The sequence below is a fragment of the Artemia franciscana genome, chromosome 5 (assembly GCF_032884065.1).
Source record: "Artemia franciscana chromosome 5, ASM3288406v1, whole genome shotgun sequence".
Classification (NCBI taxonomy): Eukaryota; Metazoa; Arthropoda; class Branchiopoda; order Anostraca; family Artemiidae; genus Artemia; species Artemia franciscana.
This window is the reverse complement of record NC_088867.1, coordinates 43,659,966-43,684,281: the sequence shown is the minus strand read 5'-3', so window position 1 is coordinate 43,684,281 and position 24,316 is coordinate 43,659,966. Positions and strand designations below refer to the sequence as shown.

At 34.6% G+C, this 24,316-nt stretch overlaps 2 protein-coding genes across 4 annotated transcripts in view; one reads left to right on the top strand and one right to left on the bottom strand.

The window, feature by feature from the left end:
* The window catches only part of LOC136027460 (ADP-ribosylation factor-like protein 2), a 274,558-nt gene extending 267,166 nt beyond the window's left edge, over positions 1–7,392 (top strand). The window contains exon 5 of the mRNA XM_065704749.1: positions 7,227–7,392. The gene's annotated coding sequence lies outside the window, so the exon portion shown is untranslated. The remainder of the gene's footprint in view (positions 1–7,226) is intronic.
* LOC136027459 (ADP-ribosylation factor-like protein 2) lies at positions 699–23,745 on the bottom strand. 3 transcript variants are annotated; one of them, XM_065704745.1, is made up of 6 exons: positions 23,664–23,731; positions 22,631–22,753; positions 13,751–13,826; positions 9,417–9,527; positions 6,917–7,079; positions 699–960 (listed from the first exon to the last, which is right to left on the bottom strand). In XM_065704745.1, exons 3-6 carry the CDS (start codon positions 13,813–13,815, stop codon positions 745–747), a joined length of 555 nt encoding a protein of 184 aa, XP_065560817.1. In that variant the 5' UTR covers positions 13,816–13,826; positions 22,631–22,753; positions 23,664–23,731; the 3' UTR covers positions 699–744. The 3 variants fall into 3 exon arrangements, with proteins under 3 accessions (XP_065560817.1, XP_065560818.1, XP_065560819.1); XM_065704746.1 differs by lacking the exon at positions 22,631–22,753 and having other exon boundaries at positions 23,664–23,745; XM_065704747.1 differs by lacking the exon at positions 22,631–22,753 and having other exon boundaries at positions 23,669–23,689.
* Positions 23,746–24,316: the final 571 nt, after the last annotated feature.

The window sequence follows — 24,316 nt, the reverse complement described above, 5'->3', positions numbered from 1 at the left end:
TGTTTAGGAGGCCAAAATGATTAACTAATCTTGTTCCATTCCTTAGAAATAATATCTTAATTCATATTGCCCTCCCACAAACGCTTAAGCGTTTAACTTTACCCCCTCAAATCCCTTAAATCAAGCATCTTACATAATCAAGATCAGCATAAAAGCCATTTTCTCTTTATGTAAGTACCATTATCAGAATTTCGGTTTGACTGGAACATTGGGTAAAAGTAGAGGTTGTCCTATCAACCCTGTTCTGAATCTTTTAAAATGGTGCCATCTGTGTTTTAAGAAATCTTACCTACAGCAGGCATCTTTATTTGAAGAAGAGTCTTTATTTGAAGAAGAATATGGCACCAAGGCAAAATTAAGTGGGTTTGGCCCAGACTTACAATGATAGGGACACAGGATTTAAGGATTGAGGGGGGAATACTAATAAAAATATTGATTCTGACATTTTAAATGAGAATAACAACGAAGCTTGGAAAAATTTAGGATTCCAGGGGGGCACACCTGGAGGCCCTCCCCTCGTTCCACTTCAATGGTGGGTAGGTGCTAAAAGATCTAGAAATAATATTAATTGTAAATATATCATTTTGCACATTCATACTGAATATGTTTAGAAAATTTATGATTGCAAATAGGCAGAAGGGGAACTATGTCTCAAATAGGAAGAGTGGGCTATGCTCTAATTTCTGTAACTATACAAGTAAAAAAAAAGAGTTTCAAATCGTAATAAAAAAATACATAAAACATTCATTCGGCAGTAAAAACACGCGACGCGATATCTGCAAGAAGCCAATCCATCCCTGAGAGCAAATTTTCACCAGTAACTGCACTGCACCAAACAATTCTCCAGTGATGTGTTTTAATGTCTTCAAGACCAAGAATATCTCTTATTTCTTCCGCCTTCATTGCACCAGGCAAATCTTGCTTATTGGCAAACACTAAGAGTGTGGCTCCTGCCAATCTCTGAAAATGAAAATTTACATTTCAAATGATATTTATGAAATCTAGCAATTCATTTCAGATTATTCCTGATACACAAACTAGTTAGTGCAACTTCATTCATATGAAATGGAGATATTTGGGTCTAAAAATTAGAAAGAAAACTCGATATTCCTAAATAAATATGAACTGTTTTCAACAAGGAGAATATAAGCCTTTAAAACTATTGAATAGTTTATCTTGAGGCAGTAGACCCCTGTGGCCTGAGCAGCGACTCAATTTGTTGAGTCCGTACACATAATAACACATACTATATCTGACTTAGCTTATTCTCGACCTGACTTGGTAATCGATCATCAAACACTCTTTATGTTTGTTTGCCCCTGAGATGTATTTCTTACACCTTTAGATCCTCCTACTTCTATCCGTACAGACAAATTTTCAAAATTCAACAACTGAGGTCCAACCAATATAACCTGGTCTCTAAGTTTTTTTCAAACGAAAGAGAAGAGCAATATTTAACCTTAAAACAAACAAAAACAAGGTTTGTATTTGAGGTGGCTGCTCCATGCTCCTTCCTCCACTCTGTCGCTAAATTCCACAAGTGCTGTGCTGGAAAAACTTTCTTGCGCAACACAATAGTCTTTTGGTAGTGTCCAGGTTTTACTTAACGATTGGTAGTTAACTTAATTCGCTGTTAAAAGGAAATGCGTACCAATAATCCCCTCAATTCTTGAGACGTTATGAAAAATATTTAATCTCATTCACATTGTCATTTAAGGTGTCAAAATGGTGAATCTGGATTATCTGAGGAACAGTTCGGGGTATAAACTTGAAATTTCCAAGGGGTACATGTGGGCCAAGTGAACCTTGAATTTTGAGTTGAGGGGAGGAACAGGGTTAAATAAAAAAAATATTTTTATCCAGGTTACATAATTTCAATCACGACAGCTATAAGAACCAAGAGGCATAACTTTGGGGTGAAATGAATCAGGCAGCCTCTAGAGTCCCAAATTATGCAAATGCCATAGTTGTTCTGTTGATACAATTTCAACAGAAAGGTAGACATGTTACACCGTCTTGAAATTAAGATCATACAAACATTTGAGTCTACATAATAAAAAAGGGCAGAGGCATAATTTTGTCAAAATGTTTGGGAGGGAGGGGCAAATTTCCAGCTGATTATTCCAACCAACTGAAAATGACAAAGTAGAAAATCAGTCAGATAGTTCGATAATGGTATAAGGTATACTAAAGAAAATTGACCTGTTTCGTTGGATCCTTGGATTATGTAGGCCTGTCTCAGTTTTGACGAGATTTTCGAATACGCTAAATTTCAGTTTGGAGGGGGACTGGGGTATGGGGGCAAATGCCACCCTGCCTCATAGTACGCCCCTGGAAAAGGGAGATTCTGTACGGTGTTTGTTCTTGAACACATTAATGAAAAAAACGAAAAATTATCTTTAAATATACGTTTTTTAATATTGGCTAGAATTGTCACAGGATATATAATTATTACAGTTATTTGTTATAGCCCTTTAAAAAAACGGGCCCGAGCTCAAATTCAACATATTTCAGAACCCTTTCAGAAACCTAACTTCAGGCAATCTGTTATTGTTATAATTTATGTATGTATAGACCAATTACCCATGATACCTATAAAAATCCAACATCGATGGGGTTATTCACTGATTTTGTAATTAACACAAAATAAATAGAATTTTTAAAAAAGAAGCAAGTGAAATCATCCTTAAATAGTTATAAGAAATACAATCAATAAACACCAGCCTAAAAGATGTTTTCACCAGTAAATTCCATCACATACCTCTGATTTTTATTGTTTTTTTTTTTCACCACAATCACCGGATTAGCAACTTCATATAAAGAAGATAAATGAATAAAGCCAAAGCAAATATTTCGCATACCTATGGAAGCAACTACGAACTTGTTCAGTATCAATACGCGAAAAAAGAGACCAAAATGGCACTAGGACGAGCGAACGTGGATCAATAAATATGTTACAGCCATAGCTAGAATATGGTGGTTAAATTTTAACTTTAGTGCAATTAAAAGACCACACCCTTTCCGAGATTTACCAACAAAAACTGCTCTACAAAACGCCATGTAGCAGGACAGTAGTATCCCTCAACAGTTTTAAACGCAGCCATAGGGGGTAGACCTGAAGTTGCTATCCCCTCAAGACATTATTACGCGCACCTGGGTCTGATGCAATACTATGGCGCCCTTGTAACGGTATAGTACACCTACGTCATAGGGTTTGTTTACTTATGATTGTTACATAATAGTTTTTCTTTTCTTTGGCTGTTACGCAATAGAGAATCTTTAGTTATGCAAATATTACATCAAAGAGAAAGTTTCTTCTTTGATAGTTACATAATAGCTTTTGTTTACTTTTGGTTGTTACGTAATAAAATTTGTTTTCTTTGGTTGTTACGCAATAACAGGGCACATGTGGAATGTGGAATGTTGTAATGACAGCATGCACGTAGGATGTTACGTAATGACGGCGCACATGTAGGCTGTTACGTAATGACGGTATACGCATGGATGTTACATACTAGTTTAAGAGATTTTTTCTTCGGGATTTCCTTTTTTTCAAGGCTTTTTTATTCTTCAGGATTTCAGTTTTTTCAAGGTGTTTTTTTCTTTCAAGTCATTTACGAATTTTTTTATTCGGGATTTCCTTTTTTCTTTCAAGGCGTTTTTTTCAAGATTTCATTTTATTTCAAGGCTTTTTTTCTTTCAGGGCCTTTTTTCAGGAAACCTTAATAACCAAAAGTTTTTTGTCCCCATTAGGATTCAAAAGGATTTTCGTCCAATGGATTGAAGCTCTAGACAGCAGGACTATGACAGTCTTTCTGATATTCTTATTTGGGTAATACTTTCTACGTTATAACCTATTCGAGGCACAATGAATTCCATGTCCCACTCACTAAAACGATTAAGTTGATCACATGTTTCCAACCCTTTCCATATGAGAGCGCAAGCATCCCAATACTATTGATTTTTGCTCTATTAGATGCACTGACTTGTTACAGCGTCATTAATTTTCTAAACTGACCTAGACAGGTTAAGTTAGCGACTGAATCAGTGATATGTTACATAGCATTGGCCTTAGATATTTCATTGCGCAAGTGATTACGTACTGAAGATTCATCCTGGGACAAGAAATCTAAAGGAGACGGGCTTTTGTACATGGAATTTTTCTTAATAAAAATCTATAAAATCCTGAAATCACAGAAAAAGCAGTTAAGAATTACCAAATGGAAAAACAAAACAGGAAAAGCGTATAAAGGATAAAATATAAGCAAAAAGAACCATACAACCCCGGAAAAGATTGTTAAAACTCAACACATGGAAAAATAAAACTTGAATAAAGCTTATAAAGGATAAATTATAAGCAAAAAGAACCATTGATTACAGAAAGGTAGGGGGGCTTTGCAACCAATTATAGGGGGAGGGTTGGAGGGTTATTATTAGAGAAAATTTAAGCCATATTAAGAGGCGTTGTGACACAGAGGTGTTATGACACATTTTGACATTTGGTTATTTCTGAGAGGTTATAATGAAAATTCCACCTTTCTTTGAGCCAAAACTATGCATTATTTCACACCACCGTGACAGTATGTGGCTGTCCCACTCCCTATTGACCAATTACAGGGTAGAGGCTCGTCATAGAGATAAATTTAATCCATATTAACCCTTAACTGGCAGGAAGGGGTTTATTAGACCCCGGCACACAGTGTTTTATTGATCTTGTATCACCAGGTATACTTGAACAGAGCAGGCGGCAATCCGAAGCATAAAATAATTTAGAAAAGAATAGTTAGGAATTCTATAGACAAAAAAGAACCAGACTCGAGATGCTTAGCATAGATTGAAACAATACTGCGAGATGTCTTCTCTGCAACTTAGAAATACACTCTAGAATCATAAACCGCTTAACGTTGAAGCTAAGCTTGTAATTTGATAAAAAATTACTCGATATTCGACATCATTTTTATATTCATTAGATTGAGTTGGGTCAGGTTCAATAAATTTGACTAAAAAATAATCATACTACTGGTCAGTAGCAAAATTTGGTGGTTCACAAACTTTCAGCTGGCTCGATTTATCACTTTCTAAGTGAATTTATGATCACTAGAGGCCTTACTCGATAGTTTGTCTGTAAATTTGGCACGATGTTCTCTTAAAACTTCAGCAAAATAGCATTCCATTTTGAACCGGATTCCATTTATGATTCCATTACCCGACGCATCACATTCTTTTTGGATGTGAAATCAAAATTTTTAAAGGTAGGGATTACTAAACCAGCCATACTTCTCCTTTTCTATATGTGATATAAGAACAGGAGTACTAACATGCTCAGCTACACACAAACGTGTACTTGTTCTGGATAAAATATGTTGAACGAGAGTTGCTTCTCTGTAAAAGATAACAAGAATTTCGAGAGAGTAGCAGGAAAGGTACTTCAATCTTTTCCAGAATAGAATCACATACAGTTTATAACGTGAACTTATTGACATAGGCCCAGTCATCGGGTTCATAAGCTTGATTATTATTATGACGACTGGAGTGATATGGTGTGATAGGTTTTAAAGGGAATATATTGCTGATTGGCATACAGCTAAAGGTTTGGATAGTAGAAATAACTGCAGATTCAGATAATATATGTTCAACGAGAGTTGAGCCCAGTCAGCAGATTCATACCCTTTAAAGTTATTATGAGGACTGGAGTGATATGGTGTGATAGGTTTTAAAGGGAATATATTGCTGATTGGCATACAGCTAAAGGTTTGGAAAGTAGAAATAACTGCAGATTCAGGTAATATATGTTCAACGAGAGTTGAGCCCAGTCAGCAGATTCATACCCTTTAAAGTTATTATGAGGACTGGAGTGATATGGTGTGATAAGTTTTAAAGGGAATATACTGCTGATTGGCATACAGCTAAAGGTTTGGAAAGTAGAAATAACTGCAGATTCAGATAATATATGTTCAAAGAGAGTTGAGCCCAGTCAGCAGATTCATACCCTTTAAAGTTATTATGAGGACTGGAGTGATATGGTGTGATAGGTTTTAAAAGGAATATATTACTGATTGGCATACAGCTAAAGGTTTGGAAAGTAGAAATAACTGCAGATTCAAAATCTGGCTTAAAATGAGGAGAAAACATAAAGAAGTACAAATAGAAATTACTTCTAGAAGAATATATAAAATGAAGTCTAGGTCACTTCCTAATGCTAAGAAGCTGACAGCATATGCTGGTCGGAATATTTGCTATACTTCAGCTGTTGCCAAAAAGGTTGTGGTTCACTTCACCAGGAAAAATTACTGCTAGGTGGAGCATTTTACAACCTGATTCGAGAGAGCTGAGTAAGCGTCAGGCTTGGTCAAGTAGTCTGTCTGAGGCAGTATTACGGTAGTGATTAGGCAAAGGTAGTTAGGAAAGGTATATTAAGGAAAGGCTTTTTTCCAACTAGTAGTACACAACAGTTTCGTACGTTAATGTAGAGGCAAGACACAGTGACACAGAGGATTTTGTAAGCATTTTATGAGTATACAATCTGGTTTCAGAAGATTTGGATAGCCACAAAAACAATAATAATGACAGAACTTACCGGAAACATAGCTAAGATTTTAGACAGATTTTAGAAGCCTTAAATCCACAGAAAACTATAGAAATGGTCAAAACTGGATTAAATACGATTTTTCTTTTTTATGACAAAGGTTCAGATTAATAAATTAGGTTTTATGTAATATAAACACTGTACTCACAATTTTTTTCATTCTAGGTACTTTTGGGGGATTTGATTAGCCAACCGTGCTTTTAATTTTAAGTTACATGGGAAACAAATATAAATTTTTGTAGCTTTTTCTCATATTTTGCAAACAAAATTTGGAAGCTACTGGGAGTATTTGAGCTTAACTACAAACAAAAGTAAAAGTAGAAAACAAACCTCTTCTAGAAGTAGGGAATGAAGTTCTTTGTTACAGTCTTGAAGTCGAAGTCGGTCAGCACTGTCCACCACCCAAATAAGACCATCCGTGCTTTCAAAATAATTTCTCCAATAAGATCTCAGCGATTTTTGGCCACCAACATCCCATATATTTAAAGAATACCTACCAAAAGAGCAAAACATCAATGAGCTAAAATGATTTTAGACACAAGTAATATCAAGTTTGGTCAACAAGTAAACATAATGGTCAAAGTAAACTAACTATGCTACTAATGACAGTGAATATATATATATATTTTTTTTTTTACAGATGGTATCAATGTTTTCGAGGGATAAAAGCAGGTTTTTCGTTAATACCAACATTAATGTCCTTGATACTTGTAGCGGAGTTTGACTTTGCGAGAAGCGGAATTTGCTTTTCTAATTCTTTCGTGTTTTTGACGTTATTTTTACTAACAAAATAAACTGAATGAATTGTGTCTACATCTTTGCCATAGGTCTTTACCTTTCAACAATAATTCGATTATACTATTTAGGAAGATTTTTCAGGAGAAAAAAATAGGTAGTCTTCTCGGAAAGCTCAATAATCTTGTTGAACAAAAGGCATGACCACTTAAAAGTACGGTTTACAACGACATTAGTCAACACCAGTATGAAAACTATAAGAATAGAGAAGTAGGAAAAAGTATGGTTATTTATCAAAAACTAGAATTCGACGGTCCTTCTGGTTCAAATTCGGCACTTACGGTTCAGCTTCAAACTTTTATAGCTTCTCTGCTACTATGTAGCTACTTCTGGTCCAAAGTACCGATAATTATGGATTACATAAATGACATTAGTGGTCCACAGTCGTCACCCTATTAGAAAATAACCCAATCGAATGTCAGACAACGGTGTAAACGAGTTCCAGACAAAGAATAATAATATCCAGGCAAGAATTGAAAAGAATCGTGCGAGTACAGTGAATTTCAAACTTTTCACTTGAATATCCTTCTGCTAAAAAGTGTCACTAAAAAATCTGATAATAAAAATCTTTACTATTTCAGTTTTCTTTGGGCAAATACAAGTTATCATTTATAGATCTTTGGTGATTTTAGGGGAGGAGACCTCACTTAATTTGACACTTAATATAGGGTGTCCTTCTGCAAACTAGAAGAGAGCGAATCACGGTCCATTGTGACTAAAAATCTTATTCGAGAATGGTGCCTAATTTGCAAGTTGCACTTAGCCTAGCAGTGAAATTAGTTACAAAAACAAATTGTCATAAATTTATAAAAATTTCTTTCAACCCCTTAAAATAGGCTACGGGCCAAAATAAATAGTATACCACTGTAAATTCCTAGAGTTAAACGGCCTGGAACTGTTGTTTTCATACTTTTTAAAAAAAAAACAAGAAAATTGCATTTTTATCTAGAGATAAAATATATATAAAATATATTTTTATAAAATATAAAACATATATATAAAATAATTTTATCTTAGACAAAAGTACGTTCGAAGAAAATTTTTACTGCTGGAAACCATAGACAGATTTAATTTAAAAGATCAAAAACACTTTGCCAAAATGTTAAAGAAGGATTAAGAATTTCTAGAAACTATCACCTCAATTTAAATGAAGCATATTGTAATTTTCTGTGGCTAAAATTTCCGTCGTTATTATGCTGTAAAAAAGGAAAGTTCAGGTGAAATTTTATTATTGATTCCTCTTGTATTTGTAATTAACATGAAAAGTCGGCTCATATCTGGAATAAATTTGGGGACAATAATAGTGGTCTGTACTCGACAGCTTTCTGAAAAGAAAAAGCATAACTGGGGAGGTAATATTTTGCAAACTTTGACTCCTGCAAGCAACAGTCAGCAAAACAACAACAGAAAAGTCAACACCAACTTGAAATGCTAAGATAAATCTTAAAGAAGCCTATTGTTTTTCACACACAGGATTAAGTCTTAAAAATAGGAAGTTTCAGTGGAAAAAACAAAAAAAAATATTTATAAACATGCACCGAAGTCCAAGACTGCGTCGAGTTGTTATATCGAAGCATAGTAAATAAAACAAAATTAAGCCTGAAATCCACATAATAATTAATAGTAAAGCATAAAACAAGATAAGGAAATGTCTAATTATATATTTTGTAAACTGGGCTCAGTTGTTATAGTCGGAGGAGCAGCCGTAGGTGTCAATAAAAGTTATATTTACAGGTGCTGTATATTCCACTCTGAAAACATAGCAGTCACACATTCAGTCTAATTACAGGCTCAACAAATATAAAACCTATTTTTCAGATTTTAAACAACAGATAAAACAAAATGCCGTTTGATTTGGAGCTCAAGCGGTTAATATTACAAAATAAACTTGATTTTTGCCAATGAAAGTGACCATGTAGTAAGATAAAAAAAAAAAAAAAGGTTTCAAGAATTAAAAGACGAGAACAGTCATATCAACCGTACTAGGCCGTTTACAGATACTGCTTAATTAGAGACTGTAGCTGTAATTACTTACCCTTTGTGTTCAAAGCTTTTAATGTTGAAACCTAAGGTGGGGGAAATTGTAGATATATCTTCACCACTAAACTTCTTCAATATAGTGGTTTTTCCAGCGTTGTCTAAGCCCCTAAAAAAATTACACGGAGGTATAGAGGAAACTTACTAATGAAAATAAAAAGGGAGAATTAAGTATAAATAAAAAGTATACTAATGAAAATAAAAAGGGAGAACTAAGTATAAATAAAAAGTATACTAATGAAAATAAAAAGAGAGAACTAAGTATAAATAAAAAGTATACTAAAGAAAATAAAAAGGGAGAATTAAGTATAAATAAAAAGTATACTAATGAAAATAAAAAGGGAGAACTAAGTATAGTGTTTTAACCCATATAGCAAATGGTATTTTCATGTTAAGAAGGAAACATAAAGATGGATTTCACGTTTCTATCTAACAATTTCTCTGATTTTTTTCCTTTTTTTGTACACAACCGATTTGAATACGTGCTCCTGCGGTTCTATAAAAATTGTTAGTAACAATCTTTACCAACAAATATGCTTTCTATGAACCAACAAAATGATGGCACATAAATTTCTCCAGCAAACTCCAGCGTTGAAGAAGATTACTGATTAACCTTGAGCAAAATTTTAAAAAATTCAAATCATTATACAAAATTTATAAATTTTTCATTTAATACATAGTTATATGAACGGACTGATATGGCATTTTACGATTGTGTGTTATATTTGCGCACTTATTTAAAAGCTTTAATTATTGTTCAAAATATTTTTTTTTTTTTATATAATGATTCCAACTTAATACTTAACAATGAATGAAATGCTTCCAAAAAATGGGCGAAAACAAATTTAGGGAATTAACACTTATACTTTCGCAAATCTATAAATATGTAACGCAAAAATTTGTTTGTAACAGTGGCGATAGGTGAACACATCTTCAGTTCTGCCCAAAGCGCAGGTGTTTTGAATTTCATTGCATACTAAATACTTTTTAACCTTAGAGAACATAGAAAAAGAAACGCACTAACAGCGTTGCTTCGTAGCATACTTTCCTATGAATTATTTATTTTTGTTTATTAGGGGAGAGATAGATCTCAGGATTCAAAATCACTCTTTTAACAAATAACTTACGTGACATGGGCGTACTATAAAATTAATTCATTGACCCAAGAAGCAATCTTTTAAGCTGCGTTGCCATTAAATAAGCATTAAAATTTCTTTTTCGTCAGTTTTTCTTTTCAAAATCTTGCATTTTTTCGTGGTAAAACCTACATAAGTTTTAAATGTGCCGTTATCCTTCAAAACGCTACAAAATCATAAAAATAGCCTAAATATTTACCAGAATTGTTCTAATTATTTTTATATTGTTTCAATACTCAAAATGTTCATTCAACCCCTCCTTGATTAAACATGCAAATACAAAAGATTAATTTATGAAGTCTGGCAATATGTTCAAGGTCATTAGCAACTTAATCTATAGCCTTTGTTTCCCATCTCCTTAGCCCATACACAAATACCTTCTCAATTTCCTTTTTCCTCTTATTCTCAATAGACATATTGCTAAGAAATTTCTTGTACAAGCCTCTCTCTTCCACTAAGATGAATGCTTTTTGGTAGATATTTCCATCTGCTTTTCTATCTTTGCTCCAAAGAACGTCTTCTGCTCCTATATTAACATTTTTGTTCTAAGATCACTCTATGCAGATTTCAAAGTTTTACATTCCAAACTATCCGAGTACGAATCCCTCTCTTCCTAGAGCTTACCTCTTAAATTGTCATTCTGAGGTTTATCAACGTTGGCTTCCTTGGCGGTAGTTACCCTTTATTAAATCTTAGCCTGAACCAGCCTAAGTTAGGATCATATAACCAGAAGTACAAATAATTATTGGATCATTGGATCATAGGATCATTGTACCAGAAGTACAAATAACAGCTCAGATAGGGATAAATCCTTTTATTAGACAGTGAAAAAAACAATGATAAAGATTCTGGGTATTTCGATCACATACACAGCGACCGTCATCAGCAGACAAATCTCCTCGTTATGAAGATAAACCATCATCAGTTTATCTGATGATGACAGTCACTGTGTGTGATCGACATATCCAGAATTTTTATCATTGTTTTCACTGTCTAATCAAAAGATTTATCCCTATTTGAACTGTTATTTGTGCGTCATGGAAAGGCAGTGTGGTCTTCAAAAATACGATATTTGTACCAGCTTCGGTTCTACGGCATTTATAAGAGACAAACAAACATACAGATAGACGAAAAATCACCACATACAAATGGAATTCTCCAACTAGTCACATAAGACAGAAGACTAAGAATCCTACAAAAAAAAACCTTGGCAGAATATCAGAGACATCAGGAAAAATGAGGCAACTATTGAATTACTATCAACAAGAAAAAAAAAACATTAAATAAGCAAAAATCCCATCGAGTCAAATTTCAATAAAAATCAACGAATTCGATATTAACCTTCTTTTCAGATAACTTCTCTTCTTTTTGGATACAATTTATTATTTTATTCTCAGAAATAGTTGAAATCCTTCCCACTCTTTTTTCCTGTCTCCTTCGCTGCCTCCCCCCTCTCTCTTTTATTTTCTTTGTTATTCCTTACGAGTTAATGTTTAATAGTATGTGTATCTTCCCGTCTTTTATAGGTATTGGAGCCTTTTTGGGGATATTTGTCATGCATTTGTTAAATGTGTTTTTTGTTGTTGTTGGAATATATCTTATCTCACAACGTAAAACGTATTATATAATTATACGATCAAACAAGAGGCTTGTGTAAAATAAATCTTGATTGCTCAATCAGATCAAACCCCTGACGAGGATTACAGCCAAAATAAAGAGGATAGTGACGCATACGGTCAGTAGGCAGCAAATCTAGAGAATAGCAGAAGAGTAGACTAATTTTTAAATAGTATGATAGAAAACTTATCAAAAAAATAGAAGCAATTGAAAAACGGGCAAGATATTAATTAACTTATAGGCATTCTTCACAGGAGACAAAATCTGGCAATGGCAACGAACAAGTAAAGCTCACTCCTTCAAAACTTTATTTTGTATCTTCAAATGAGGAACTAGATGACTTTTAAAAGTATTCAAATAGACAAGCGGACAATAAGTCACAAATAAAATAAGATATAATATGCAGAGAGTGTAGAATGGTGAAGTAGGAGAAATTTGTGAGAATGCATCGCTATAGCCTATTTTTATCTTATAGACTGAATCTCAAATCAGTTCAATGACTCTGCTCATAATAATATTCTTTAGCTTCATTTTAATAATTTGATATGCAAATGATAGGTTACTGTCTAGGTAACCAAATTGTCAACCCAAGGAATACTATTATAATCACCAGTCGTCAGACTGCAGACTTTGGAAAATTATTATCAAAAGAGAAAAAAAAAATGATTTAAAGTCAGCCACCACATGCCTGTTAGTTTAAAACCATGGGAAAAACCATTAAAAAACTTTAAATTATTGTGTTTAGGTTAAGCAGTCCAGAAAAACTAACCAAAACAAACAAAAACCAAAAGAACTACCTATTATCCAAAGTCCCATGTACAACAAGGTCGTTTACAAGGATATTTGAAGCGTGTAAAGCCAAATAAATGTAAGGTACCACAACTTTTAAATATTTATTTGTCAAAATAAAGAATAAAACAACGTAGACCTCAGAATATTCGGTATAGTCAAAAATTGGTGCTTAGAATAACTTTGTACTTCTGATGATTCTTTCTCTGTCAGAGGTTGACACATTAGACTTGGAGGCCATGTCCTTTGGGGGAGGTGATCTTAGGTTTACTATTTGTTATTTGGTTTGGGAGGGGGGTCAACGATGTGACTGTAAGCTCAGCCATAGTCAAGCAAGGTCAAAATGGATGCCTGGATAAATCAGGGGAACATATGGGAAGTTTGGAAAGACTTGTCACCAGTCATCCACAGCACCGTGGCTGAAGCCAGAGAGTCAAGAGTTACCTGGCTAGACGAGTCATTGGTCTGCCTGTGAAAAAAGTTAAAGAAGTTAAAGAAGGAAGAGGAGACTTCTTATACCACATTTTTGAGACTGGAGCTAACAATTTTGTGACTGGATGCTTGATTATAAAATTGACTAAATCCAACATTATTCAACATCGTTTTCTCAACTTAAGTTATTTCATTTCTTTACAAAATGGTGGGTAAAACTATTAGTTTACCCAGCTCTAAAAAACTAATATGCTTTAAAAACAGTGATAGAAGCAAAAATAATTAGAACCAGAACAAAGGTATATCCCCTTTAAGATATTATCATTTTCTAGGAGAATAGGATCAAAAGTGGACTTACAGCATAAGAATTCGAACTTCTTTTTCTTTCTGCTTGAGCTTTCTTATTATAGTTAATAGTCCCATTCTGTATTGTCCTATAAATATATATACACTTTATCAAATAATATACAGATTCAGTGACAAATCACAGCCAGGGTATTTTATTGCTTTGGAGGCAAAAATTGGAAGCACAGTTAACGCGCTAAGGAGTTGGCAACAGACATGGTAAAAAAAAATGAGAAACCATATTGCCAGTCTGCTTTGGGTACAAATCCTCATATGGTGCAATCATCCTGGCACCTAGTACAAATATACTGTAATAAAAAAAAATACAGGAATGCAAACATTAAGAAAAATTCTAAATTATGGCCAATTATAATTTTTTAGCCTTGTCAGGGTGCAAACCTGGTTAGTTCTTTTGCTTTGGACATGACAAATTTAACCCTAAGGATTTTCCCCCAGAAAGTTGACCTAGCATTTTACTTTTGTATTCCCCTCATTCTAGTGTCCACCCTGAGATCACTTATGGTGAAAACTTAGGTTGCATTCCAGGTTCCACAAAAAGTAACTAAAAATTAACAAAAAGTAACTTTTTTCGTTCTAGCTGAAGTTTCATAGTAGCTAGAACAATACAAGATTAACTTTGAATTTATTTTTTTAATTACTTCTACTAAGAATAGTTTCTAACTAAGTTTCTACTAAGAACAATTGAAACTCTTCAAGATTATATCCTTACAAACTTAATAAGCCAGTGGTTACTTCACAGCCGTACCTGATGGATATCACTTTGAGTAACTCTTTAGTTAAGGTAAAGTTACCATGGTTGGCAACCTGGTATACAGCCTCAGTTTACTATGTTGGAAGTACTCCATTCCCAGAACTTGTTTAGGGTGAGCTCATATCCCAAGCTAATCATCAGCTAGGTTCACGTTCCAAACTAATGATATTTCAAACACAATCTGTGCATGCTAAATATGACTGAAATAAAAAAAAAATGTGTGAAAATCCTACCTTGTTGTTAAGCTGAGGGAAACTGTTGAAGTTATGGTACTTTATTTTTCCCTGATCAAGACCAGTCTCCTCTGCCTCCTATGAAGTAGATATAACTCTCTGAATACAAACAGAGGTTATAGATCTGTTACAAAAGTCTTTGTCATCTGTTGGCATATTTTTGAAAAAGATACACCCTTTGACTTTGGACATGACAGTATTTTTTTTATACCATTTTTTCCCTCTTTGTAACCATTTTACTTCGTTAACAAAGGGCCCACCTTCTGAGCTTAAAGAGTAACGGATAGAGAAAAAGTGAAAATAGCTTCAGTACATATCTAGCAGGTATTTGCATTTTTATTCTTTCCAGTGACCTTGCTTTGCAAGCTGGGTATTTATGTCCTTAAAGATTAGCACCATCTTTAAAATTTAAAATAAAGAGGGTATTCAAATGAATGACCACAAAGTTAATTAGACAATTAAGATTCATCAAGTATATGCTTACCAAAACTGATGAAGGACGTCAATTCAAAGAATGTAGGACGAGAAAGAGTTGCCGTAACTTTCCTTTATCTAGGGGGGTGGGGCTAAGGTTTTTTTTTTATCTATTTCTTCTCCAATTAAAATACCAAAACCAGTCTTTTCAACTAAAATACATAAAAAGAACCTTCTTCATCTGGGTAAGGAGAGGCAAAAAACGTTAAATGCCCCCCCCCCAAATAGACATGCCTGGAACATGCTAGCCGAAAACAAACTAGTTGATGATACATGATAAATTGTGGTGATTAATGTCAGCTCTGCTTCTTTGATGACAGCCTTGATACCACTGAACCATGATATTAATTAGGCTACTTATATAAAAATTACGAGTTGCTTGGAATGGGTATACAAGTTATCCAAATAAAAAAAGGAGTTCTCAGGCAGACACTATGACTTCTTCTAAAACAGCAAAGGTAGTTGACAGCTTTAAGAGCAATCTGGCAGCAACAAAAAATTTTAACTTTGAAATCGAATACGAAGTGCCATTTTCTATATTAAAAGTGGAATCCACACACTAAATTAGTCATAATTAGATTTTAACTAAGTAGGTTTCACAATTTGAAAATCATAACGGATTTTAGCATGTCTGAGGTTGATTGGGTTGAAGGGTACCCCCGTGAAAGTATTCCATCCTGTGTCACTACAATTTCTCTTGATCACAACCTACTGATACGGATCGTATACAAGGCAACAAAATTTAGGCACCAACAGCAACCACGCTTGCTTGATTTAATTGTAACAAATGATCCAGAACGAGTTCTATCTACTTCTTACCACCCTACTCTTGGAAGCAATGACCATGTCTGCATTGTTACTGAAATACCGATAAATAATAAGAGGGGGAATGGGATAACAAAATCTTTCATCGGATTATTTCCATATAAGCCACAACCTGTCCAGGGTCAAATGGGAGGATGTTGTTGTCAGTGGGAACATTGAGAAAAGCTGGGAAATGTTTAAGGTAAGCTTTTTTAGACACTTGAAAGAAAAACACCTCCAAATATTGGTCTCTACCACCCAAAACATTTCCATACCAGCTGCAAGAAGTAAAAAGAGCAATAAGGAAAAAGAAAAGAGCACGAGTCAAGTATTAAATGTAAATGTGATAACCACCATGATACTTAAAAATTTGACTTGGTTTGACTTAAAATGTGAGGATCATAAAGAGGTGCTTGCAGCTTACTTTAAACTAAACCCAAATATGTTTTGGCGCCATGTCTTGGCGATTAACTTGTCGAGACAAGAAATACCAGACCCTATGAAAGAAAATGGTAAAAAAAAAAAGACTCGGATACAAGAGAAAAATCAAATCTCTTGAACGCCAGTTTTGGTACAAATATATCTGCCCTACCTGCAACAAACTCGCCGCCCCATCCGCTAGATAAATTAATCCCAAAACTAACGATCATGCCAGTTATTTATAAAGAAGACATCATAAATAAGCTTAAAAAGCCTGATGCTAACAAAGCTGCTTTACCAGATGGCTTCCACCCAATACTGTTAAAAGAAATAGCTGAATATATTGCTGAACCAATTGCAATGATGTTTGATATGTCCATAACTTCCAAAATACTTGGAAGCATTTTGCAAATACATAATAAGCAAATACACAAGAAATGAAGAAGGGAACTTGATAGCAATTATTGGCCTATAAGTCTCAACTTGGTTGGATGTAACATACATGAGGGCATCAAAAACAAAGCACCAGTTTACTTTATCTTCTGAATTGCAACCAGTCAAGAGCAGAGCACCTCAGTAGACCAAACTGGGTCCTACTATATTCAGCATGTATATAAACGACTGTGCAACCAACTTGAATAATCCTTAAACGTTATATGCAGACAATTGCAAGCACCTAGGACCAGTCCAAGACAACAAAAATAGGTCAGATATGTGAGATAATTTGAACCAACTATCCAAGTGGTCATCAGATTGGTGTCTAGAGTTCAATGCCTCGAAATGCAAAGTCCTGCATCTTGGACATAAGAGTCAAAAACGTCCACATGGTTAAGGAGACACTCAGCTTGAGGTAGTCGGTGAGGAGAATGACGGGGGGTAATTATTGACTATGACCTGAAGTTTCGTAGTCACATGCAAGCTCAAACTCAAAAAGCAAACCGAGCCCTTGACCTCATAAAATGAGACCAAATGATCGTAGGAAAAAAGGAGACATATTAACAACTCCTTAGTTGCTGGGAAGTGACCTATTAAGTTTTGTCTTCTCCACACCCCTCTTAACTACCACAAGAGGACAAACCAGGAAACTCCAGGTCTACCGTTGCACCAGATGAGAGCGTCCACATTTTTTTTCGCTCTGTTTTGTCCCATTTTGAAACAATCTGTCCAAAGCCACCCTCTAGTCTAAACCCCTAGAAGCTTTCAAGAAGGAATCAATACTGGATCAATGCTGAATGAATACTTAATCAGGATGCCAGATCATAACACCGGAACATCACCAGTGAGATTTTCTACAGATGGTTCAACTCTGCCTTATCTCACTGGACATACAGCTTAAGGTAATAAGTTTAAAGACACGGCAAGTCATGTTCAGGGCCTGAAAAACTCTTCCAGAGTTACAACTGATCAGCAGCTTTTCAAAACTCCTCTGGCTGCAAGAGTACCATCTTCAAAACAAATCTTAAGCAATGTTAGGAAAAAAGTTAAAAATGCCTTATTCATGTTGACTATGATTGGCAGAACACCATTCTTTTTTTATGTTACACCCTATGCTAATATCTGCAATATCTAGCAGATATTTTCATACAGCAGTGTTTTAAAGATTTAAGCATTGCTGATATTTGCACATAGTAAAACCAAATACTGTCTCTAGTCAAATACACAGCATCCATTCCTAATTATATTCTCATTACAAAATTTCTAAATTAAGAGATTTACTCTTCAGAACTTGGTTGAAAAAAGGCCTGCACAACAAAAAAATGCATCGACTATTGATAAAAAAAATGGGAAGACATTGTGAAATGAACTACAAGAAGAATTACAAAAGGTCAGAGCAATGCTATAACTGGAAAGAAAGTGCATAAAAAGAACACAACTACATTAGAGACAGAAAAACAATTGAAAATGGTTTGTTCAGTCACATGTAATTATTATTATGAAACTTCCTGTAGTTAGTGAAAGCTCTCGCAATCTAGAAATAAGTAAAACTAAATTCAGAAAATTGGAAGACAAATGGTTAATGTGTAAAGTTGTTACTTCAGGCATGTTAAATGTACCCTTTTATCTATTAACCTTGGTTAGAAACATTCTTGATTATTCTTGAGCTAAGAGCATAACCTTTTTTTCTTAGTGATAGTGCATAAATTATCAAAATACAAAAAAAGTCATTAAAGGTAAAGGATAAATTTTTAGCAAGAATCAATTGCGCTATACATGCGTAATCCAGTCAACATTCTCAGAATTATAAGGAAAGGGTATAGGCTACTGTACAAGAAAAATAAACTAAGCATACTTGAAGACAGGCCATTTTCCCAAAATGTCATTATGATGCCGATACTCCTTTTGCTTTTTAGAAAAAATAAAAGTATTTTGTAGATACCCTAAGGCTTCTTACTGAATTGAAGGGGGTGGTTCTCCCTCTCTTCCTTGCGGGAATCAGGAGGCTTCTTATGCTATATTCCTTTTTTTACTACTTACTCTTTGTTGTTTTTGTACTACTACTTACTGTGTTGTGCACCTCCTGATTCACTGTCTTTAACTGAGAGTGCAACACTTGATTGGGGGCAAATCATTTGACCCTTCCTGCGTTTTCCCCCAGATTTCTCTACATTTCCATTAAAATATGGGTCAAACCTGGCTGAGCTTACAGAGTCACACAGTCACAATCTGGGTAAACTTTCACTAGAATTATATAAAGTTAATCTGGGTAATATTCTTTAGAAATGCACATTTAATTCAAATGCTGTGGTGGCATCACTGTCAAAATATCCTCCACTTAAAGAAGTACTCCCGTTTCTAACTTTCTCTCCTTTGAAAAATTGTCTAGTATCTTTCTGTTTGTTTTCTGATCTCACACATGCAAATAATAAATGCTTGATTGTTTTCTCCAAAGCAACAAAATCAACGAAGTGAGTCCTCGTTATAAAAACAAACCCTATATGATTGAGTTCTAGTATATCCAAACCTTGGTACAAAGATCATTCTAGATTCAAATCTCCTTACCCCTCCCCCATAGTTTTTTATAAGCAGCCTATCCTTATTTTGTTTCATAAATATATTTGTTGTGGATACTTGGCTCTCCTCTAACGTCCTAGCTTATAAATTCTTCATCACTTCCCTGATTTGATTAGCCATTACAGTATAAAAGGGAGTGCTGGTGATTGTTTTAATTCCCATTTGTCAGGAAGGTTTACCACAGTAGATCCTCTTTTCACTCACCATCTCAGGATGAGTTTGAGGTGACTGACCATAAGGCTGAGTTATGCTGTTAAATTCAAATTAATGTTCTTATTTTTATGGTTATAAGCCAAAAACGAACAGTTTGTTGCTATTTATGTCACACTGAATGTTTTATCCCCATAAACATCTCCATCAACTGGTGACAACTTTCATTGTTTTTGCTAACAACAGTATCCTTGGTGCTGCTGTCAGAATAGAACCTAATATCTGTATTAAGTTAACTGTTATTTAGAGAGTAATTCAGTGGTTCAATACTAATTGGTAGGTATTAAATGTTGCTAAGTTGAGCTGAATATATAAGGCATTTTACTGCTTAGGCAATTGCTAATACTTATGCATGAAAAGTTGTAATTTTGTCCAATTTAAATAGTTTCACAATCTTCTGGGAAGGAATGACAAATGCTGCACATACTTTACTATTCACTTTAGAGGCATCTGTACAAATATCCACTGAGTCATAATATACATTTCTTTTGTCATATTAAGGAACTCTTTATATTAGAAATTGCCTAATCTCACTTTTCAAATCAGTTCGTCACTGCAGTGGGATTGCTCTCCCCTAGGGGTTTTTTTCCAGGTTAGATATCCTCAACACTGATGTCAACTGACATTCTACTTGGAACCATAGTTTTCCCTCTTTAGTCATTCTAGATTTAATTAGAGCTGATTTGTCAGCTGTTTATCTTACTTGAAAACTTTACTGTTGCTGTGTCCCTTCTACTTTTAAGCTTCAAACATCTACTTGCCAATTCAAGAAAAACTCTTGGTGTTGTCATTTTTGCACTAAATGATATTCTAATATTACAATGTTCAATAGTTTCCATCTCAGTTAATTATGATTGACCTGCTGTCACATATATCAGTCCTCTGTACTCCATTTTGTCTCTTAGGTATTTTATATAAAACTTAAGCATAAAATCAGGTTTTGGTTCCTAAACAATCGACCCATGTATGACTTCAAATAGATTTTGTATGGCAATTTCTGTCTGTCAGTCTGTTGGTCCTGGTTTTGCCAGTTTGGGCACTTCCAGTTAAATGTATGATGTATTGGCACCTGTATGATGGACCAGACCACATTAAATTAGAAATAGTCGCTTTGCCCAATTGACCATCTGGGAGGGAGGAAGGAGGGGAGGAATGGTTAATTCAGAAAAATTAGACAAAACGAGATATTTTTAACTTACAAACAGGTGATCAGATCTTAATGAAACTTAATATATAGAAGGATCTTGTGTCAAAACTTTACTTTAAATCCTGATTTGATCTGGTGACATTAGGGTGAGATGGAGGGGGAAACTGGAAATCTTGGAAAATGCTCAGAGTGGAGAGATCAGACAAAACTTGGTGAAAAGAATAAGCACAAGTCCTATATACATGATTGGCATAACCGGAAGGGATTCACTCTTTGGGGGAGTTGGGAGGGAGGGGGTTAATATGGAAAATTCAAAAAAGAGGTATTTTTAACTTACAAACAGATGATCACATCTTAAAGAAATGTTATATTTAGAAGGACCTCATAACTCAAAGCTCTTCTTTTAAATCCTGACCAGATCTGGCGAAATTGGGGGGAGCAGGATGGGGATACCTAAAATCTTGGAAAATGCTCAGAGTGGAGAGATTGGGATTGAACTTGGTGAGAAGAATAAGCACAAGTCTTAGATACATGATTGACATAACCAGCCCAGATCTGCTCTCTGTGGGGCAGATGGTGGGGAGGGTCCAGTGCTTTGGCAAGTTTAGTGCTTCTAAGCATGCTTGGACAATGAATATTGGTATGCGTGTCAAGGACCTAGCACAAATTAACTTGATAATAGTTGTTCCCTGATTTTGCCATCTGGAGAGGAGGTTGGAGGGAGGGGAAATCATGAAAATTGAGATATGTTTATCTTATGAATAGGCAATTGGATCTTCATGAAACCTGATATATAGAAATCTCTCATGTTTCAGATGCTCCATTTTCAATTTGGATTGGATCCAGGGACATTGGTGGTGGAGGGGGGAGACGGAAATCTTGGAAAATGCTTAGAGTGGAGAGATCAGACAAAACTTGGTGGGAAGAATAAGCACAATTCCTATATACATGATTGACATAATTGGAAGGGATCTGCTCCTTTTGGGGGAGTTTAGAATGAGGGGGGTTAATCTAGAAAATTAAAAAAGAGGTATTTTTAACTTACAAACAGATTATCACATCTTAAAGAAATTTTATATTTAGAAGGACCTCATAGCTCAGAGCTCTTCTTTTAAATCCTGACTGGATCTGGTGATATTGGGGGGAGCTGGAGGGAGAAACCTAAAATCTTGAAAATGCTTAGAGTGGAGAGATTGGGATGTAACTTGGTGGGAAGAATAAGCATAAGTCCTAGATACATGATTGATAGATACTGATGCATTCTTGTCAGTATGTTGTAGACACATTTCTTCTGTTACTGGGCTATATTTCTTTACTTGCCTATATATCTTTCATTTATGACACTGTCAGAGCCATTCAAAGGGAGAGAGCAACTGGGCCAGCAGACCCAGGCACCATAGCTTGAGAGGCATGAATTGAGGGGGATATGGCAGAGGGATTGCCTATTTTGATCAAATTTTTGGCTTATATTTGAGTCAGGAGGATGGTGCTGTAATTAATTTTGTCCTGGGCAACACCAGCCCAAGGAATAGCTTTGGACACTGTAATGACTATTTACTATATTTATGAACAATACATTATCTACTAGACATCCTCACAACTAAGGAGGGGGGAATTACTTTAAAATATCAATAGAATTGAATAAATTTTTCAAAGCTTATAAATGAATCTTTCCTGTCTTTCTGCACTAATTATCATAATTTCAATATGTATGCTTATGTTATCTAATATGCATTCTTCTGTATTATTAAAGCAGTACTCCCTTCATAATGCCTCTTAGTACTTCTTGTCTTCTCTTGTTTCTACATTTAGTCTACTTACTTGTTTTGGTTCTAAAGTCTTTATGAAAGCCTCTTTATTTTTGAAAAACGTTGCTATCTTTCAGATGAGATGTCAAACTCTAACTTCTTTTCTTTCTGTAATTCTTTCAGATAATTTGCCAGCCTAAAACATGGAAATCTTTTAGATACATCTGGATATTTCAAGCTCAGCTAGCCTACTGGAATTTCAAATTTCTCATTAATAATCAGTTTTGATTTTTTCTACTTTTTTTTGACTTGACTCATTCTTTTTTTCTGCCTTTCCCTCTTATGGGCTTTTTGTCAATTATAAAGCATTTGATTTTACTGTTCAGCTCTTCTACAGTAAATTGATCAACATAGTCCCAATGGTGGTTCTATGCCAGGGGATAGCTGCCCCCCTCCCCAGTTTTCCTGACAGCAAAATTAAATTCTTTTTATTTTATATTTTCATACCCTGTGGTATAACTTGCCACCCTCCCTAGATTATGAGGCCTGAAACTGCTAATGTATAGTCCCATGTATCTTTTCCCTGTATACTATCTCTATCTATGTCAGTGATGGATTCATTGCCATTGTCAAAGTGAATCTGTGGTCAAAATGTGTTAGGTATAATTATTCAGTACATTTGCCTATGAAAAAAGATGTGTTCAAGTTTCCTTCTCAGTAGCCTTACTCTAGACCTTTATCATAATGGATACTTAGGTTTACTTGACAGACTGCACCTATTTTGTGTAGCCTAGGTGCCATTGATATAGCCTAAAGGTTGATATTGTAGTAGACTATGGCCATTTAAAGCTTGAGGTACAATTGTGCATGCTTGGTTTCCTCAAAATTCACCTTGTGAAAATATTGAAACTTTAATCATTGGAAAAATGCCTGTAATAAGCTGAATGGAGGGAGGGGGTGAAAGCTTCAGTTGGAACCAAGTGAGCACTGACTGGGTAATACCAACGTCAGCCCACAAAGCTCAAAATTAAAAAGTTACAAAAAAGAGGGTTTTCAAACCCACACAGTCCTTTATTACTTTTAATTGAAACACAGAAAAGAATTACCTTACAAAATGATTTGGCTTCTGCTGAATAGCATGCATGGAAATTTTAAACATCACGCTGGAATCAGAGCTCTATAAGAAATTAGTATAATTGCTGTAGATGTCACTAGTTTATTATCCTCCACCAGGCAAGTGTAAAACACATTGTAATTAACAAACGTTGCAGAAAAAAAAATTATACTTTTTCCTATTTTATCATGGCTGATGTTTCAAATGCAATATTCTTGTTTCTCTCAAAAATTGTTTCAATGGAAGGAAAAATATAAATTGCAAGTCATACTTAGTGAAAATCAAGCGCTATTTTACAAGGGGTGCGTTCTGAACAAAAATTATCTTAGTTGACTATTGATAGCTTGGAACCTTGCACTTCAGTTGACTGTAGTTTAAGCCTAGTCAGCTTTGGTCGTTTTTCCTCCCTAGTAACAGCTTCTCTGACCATTCTAGTTCGAAATCTAGTCGTTTCTTTGTAACCCTATCTGAGATTAGCATGTAGTTACATAACGATTTTGTAATCTCCCTTATTAATAAAATTTATTTGCTGCATAAATTCAAAAAATTAGGAGTAATTAGCGCATTTATTAAAACGATATATATATATATATATATATATATATATATATAATAAAATGAAAATAAGATATAGAAAAATTAGTA

Bases quoted from the DNA above. Each gene is read 5' to 3' on its own strand.
- LOC136027459 (XM_065704746.1), bottom strand. From the start codon at position 13,815: ATGGGACTATTAACTATAATAAGAAAGCTCAAGCAGAAAGAAAAAGAA. The intron at 7,080-9,416 runs GTAAGTAATTAC...CTCTTTTGGTAG, and splicing joins AAAAGCTTTGAACACAAAGG to GTATTCTTTAAATATATGGG. The intron at 961-6,916 runs GTTTGTTTTCTA...TTTCATTTTCAG, and splicing joins ATTCCCTACTTCTAGAAGAG to AGATTGGCAGGAGCCACACT.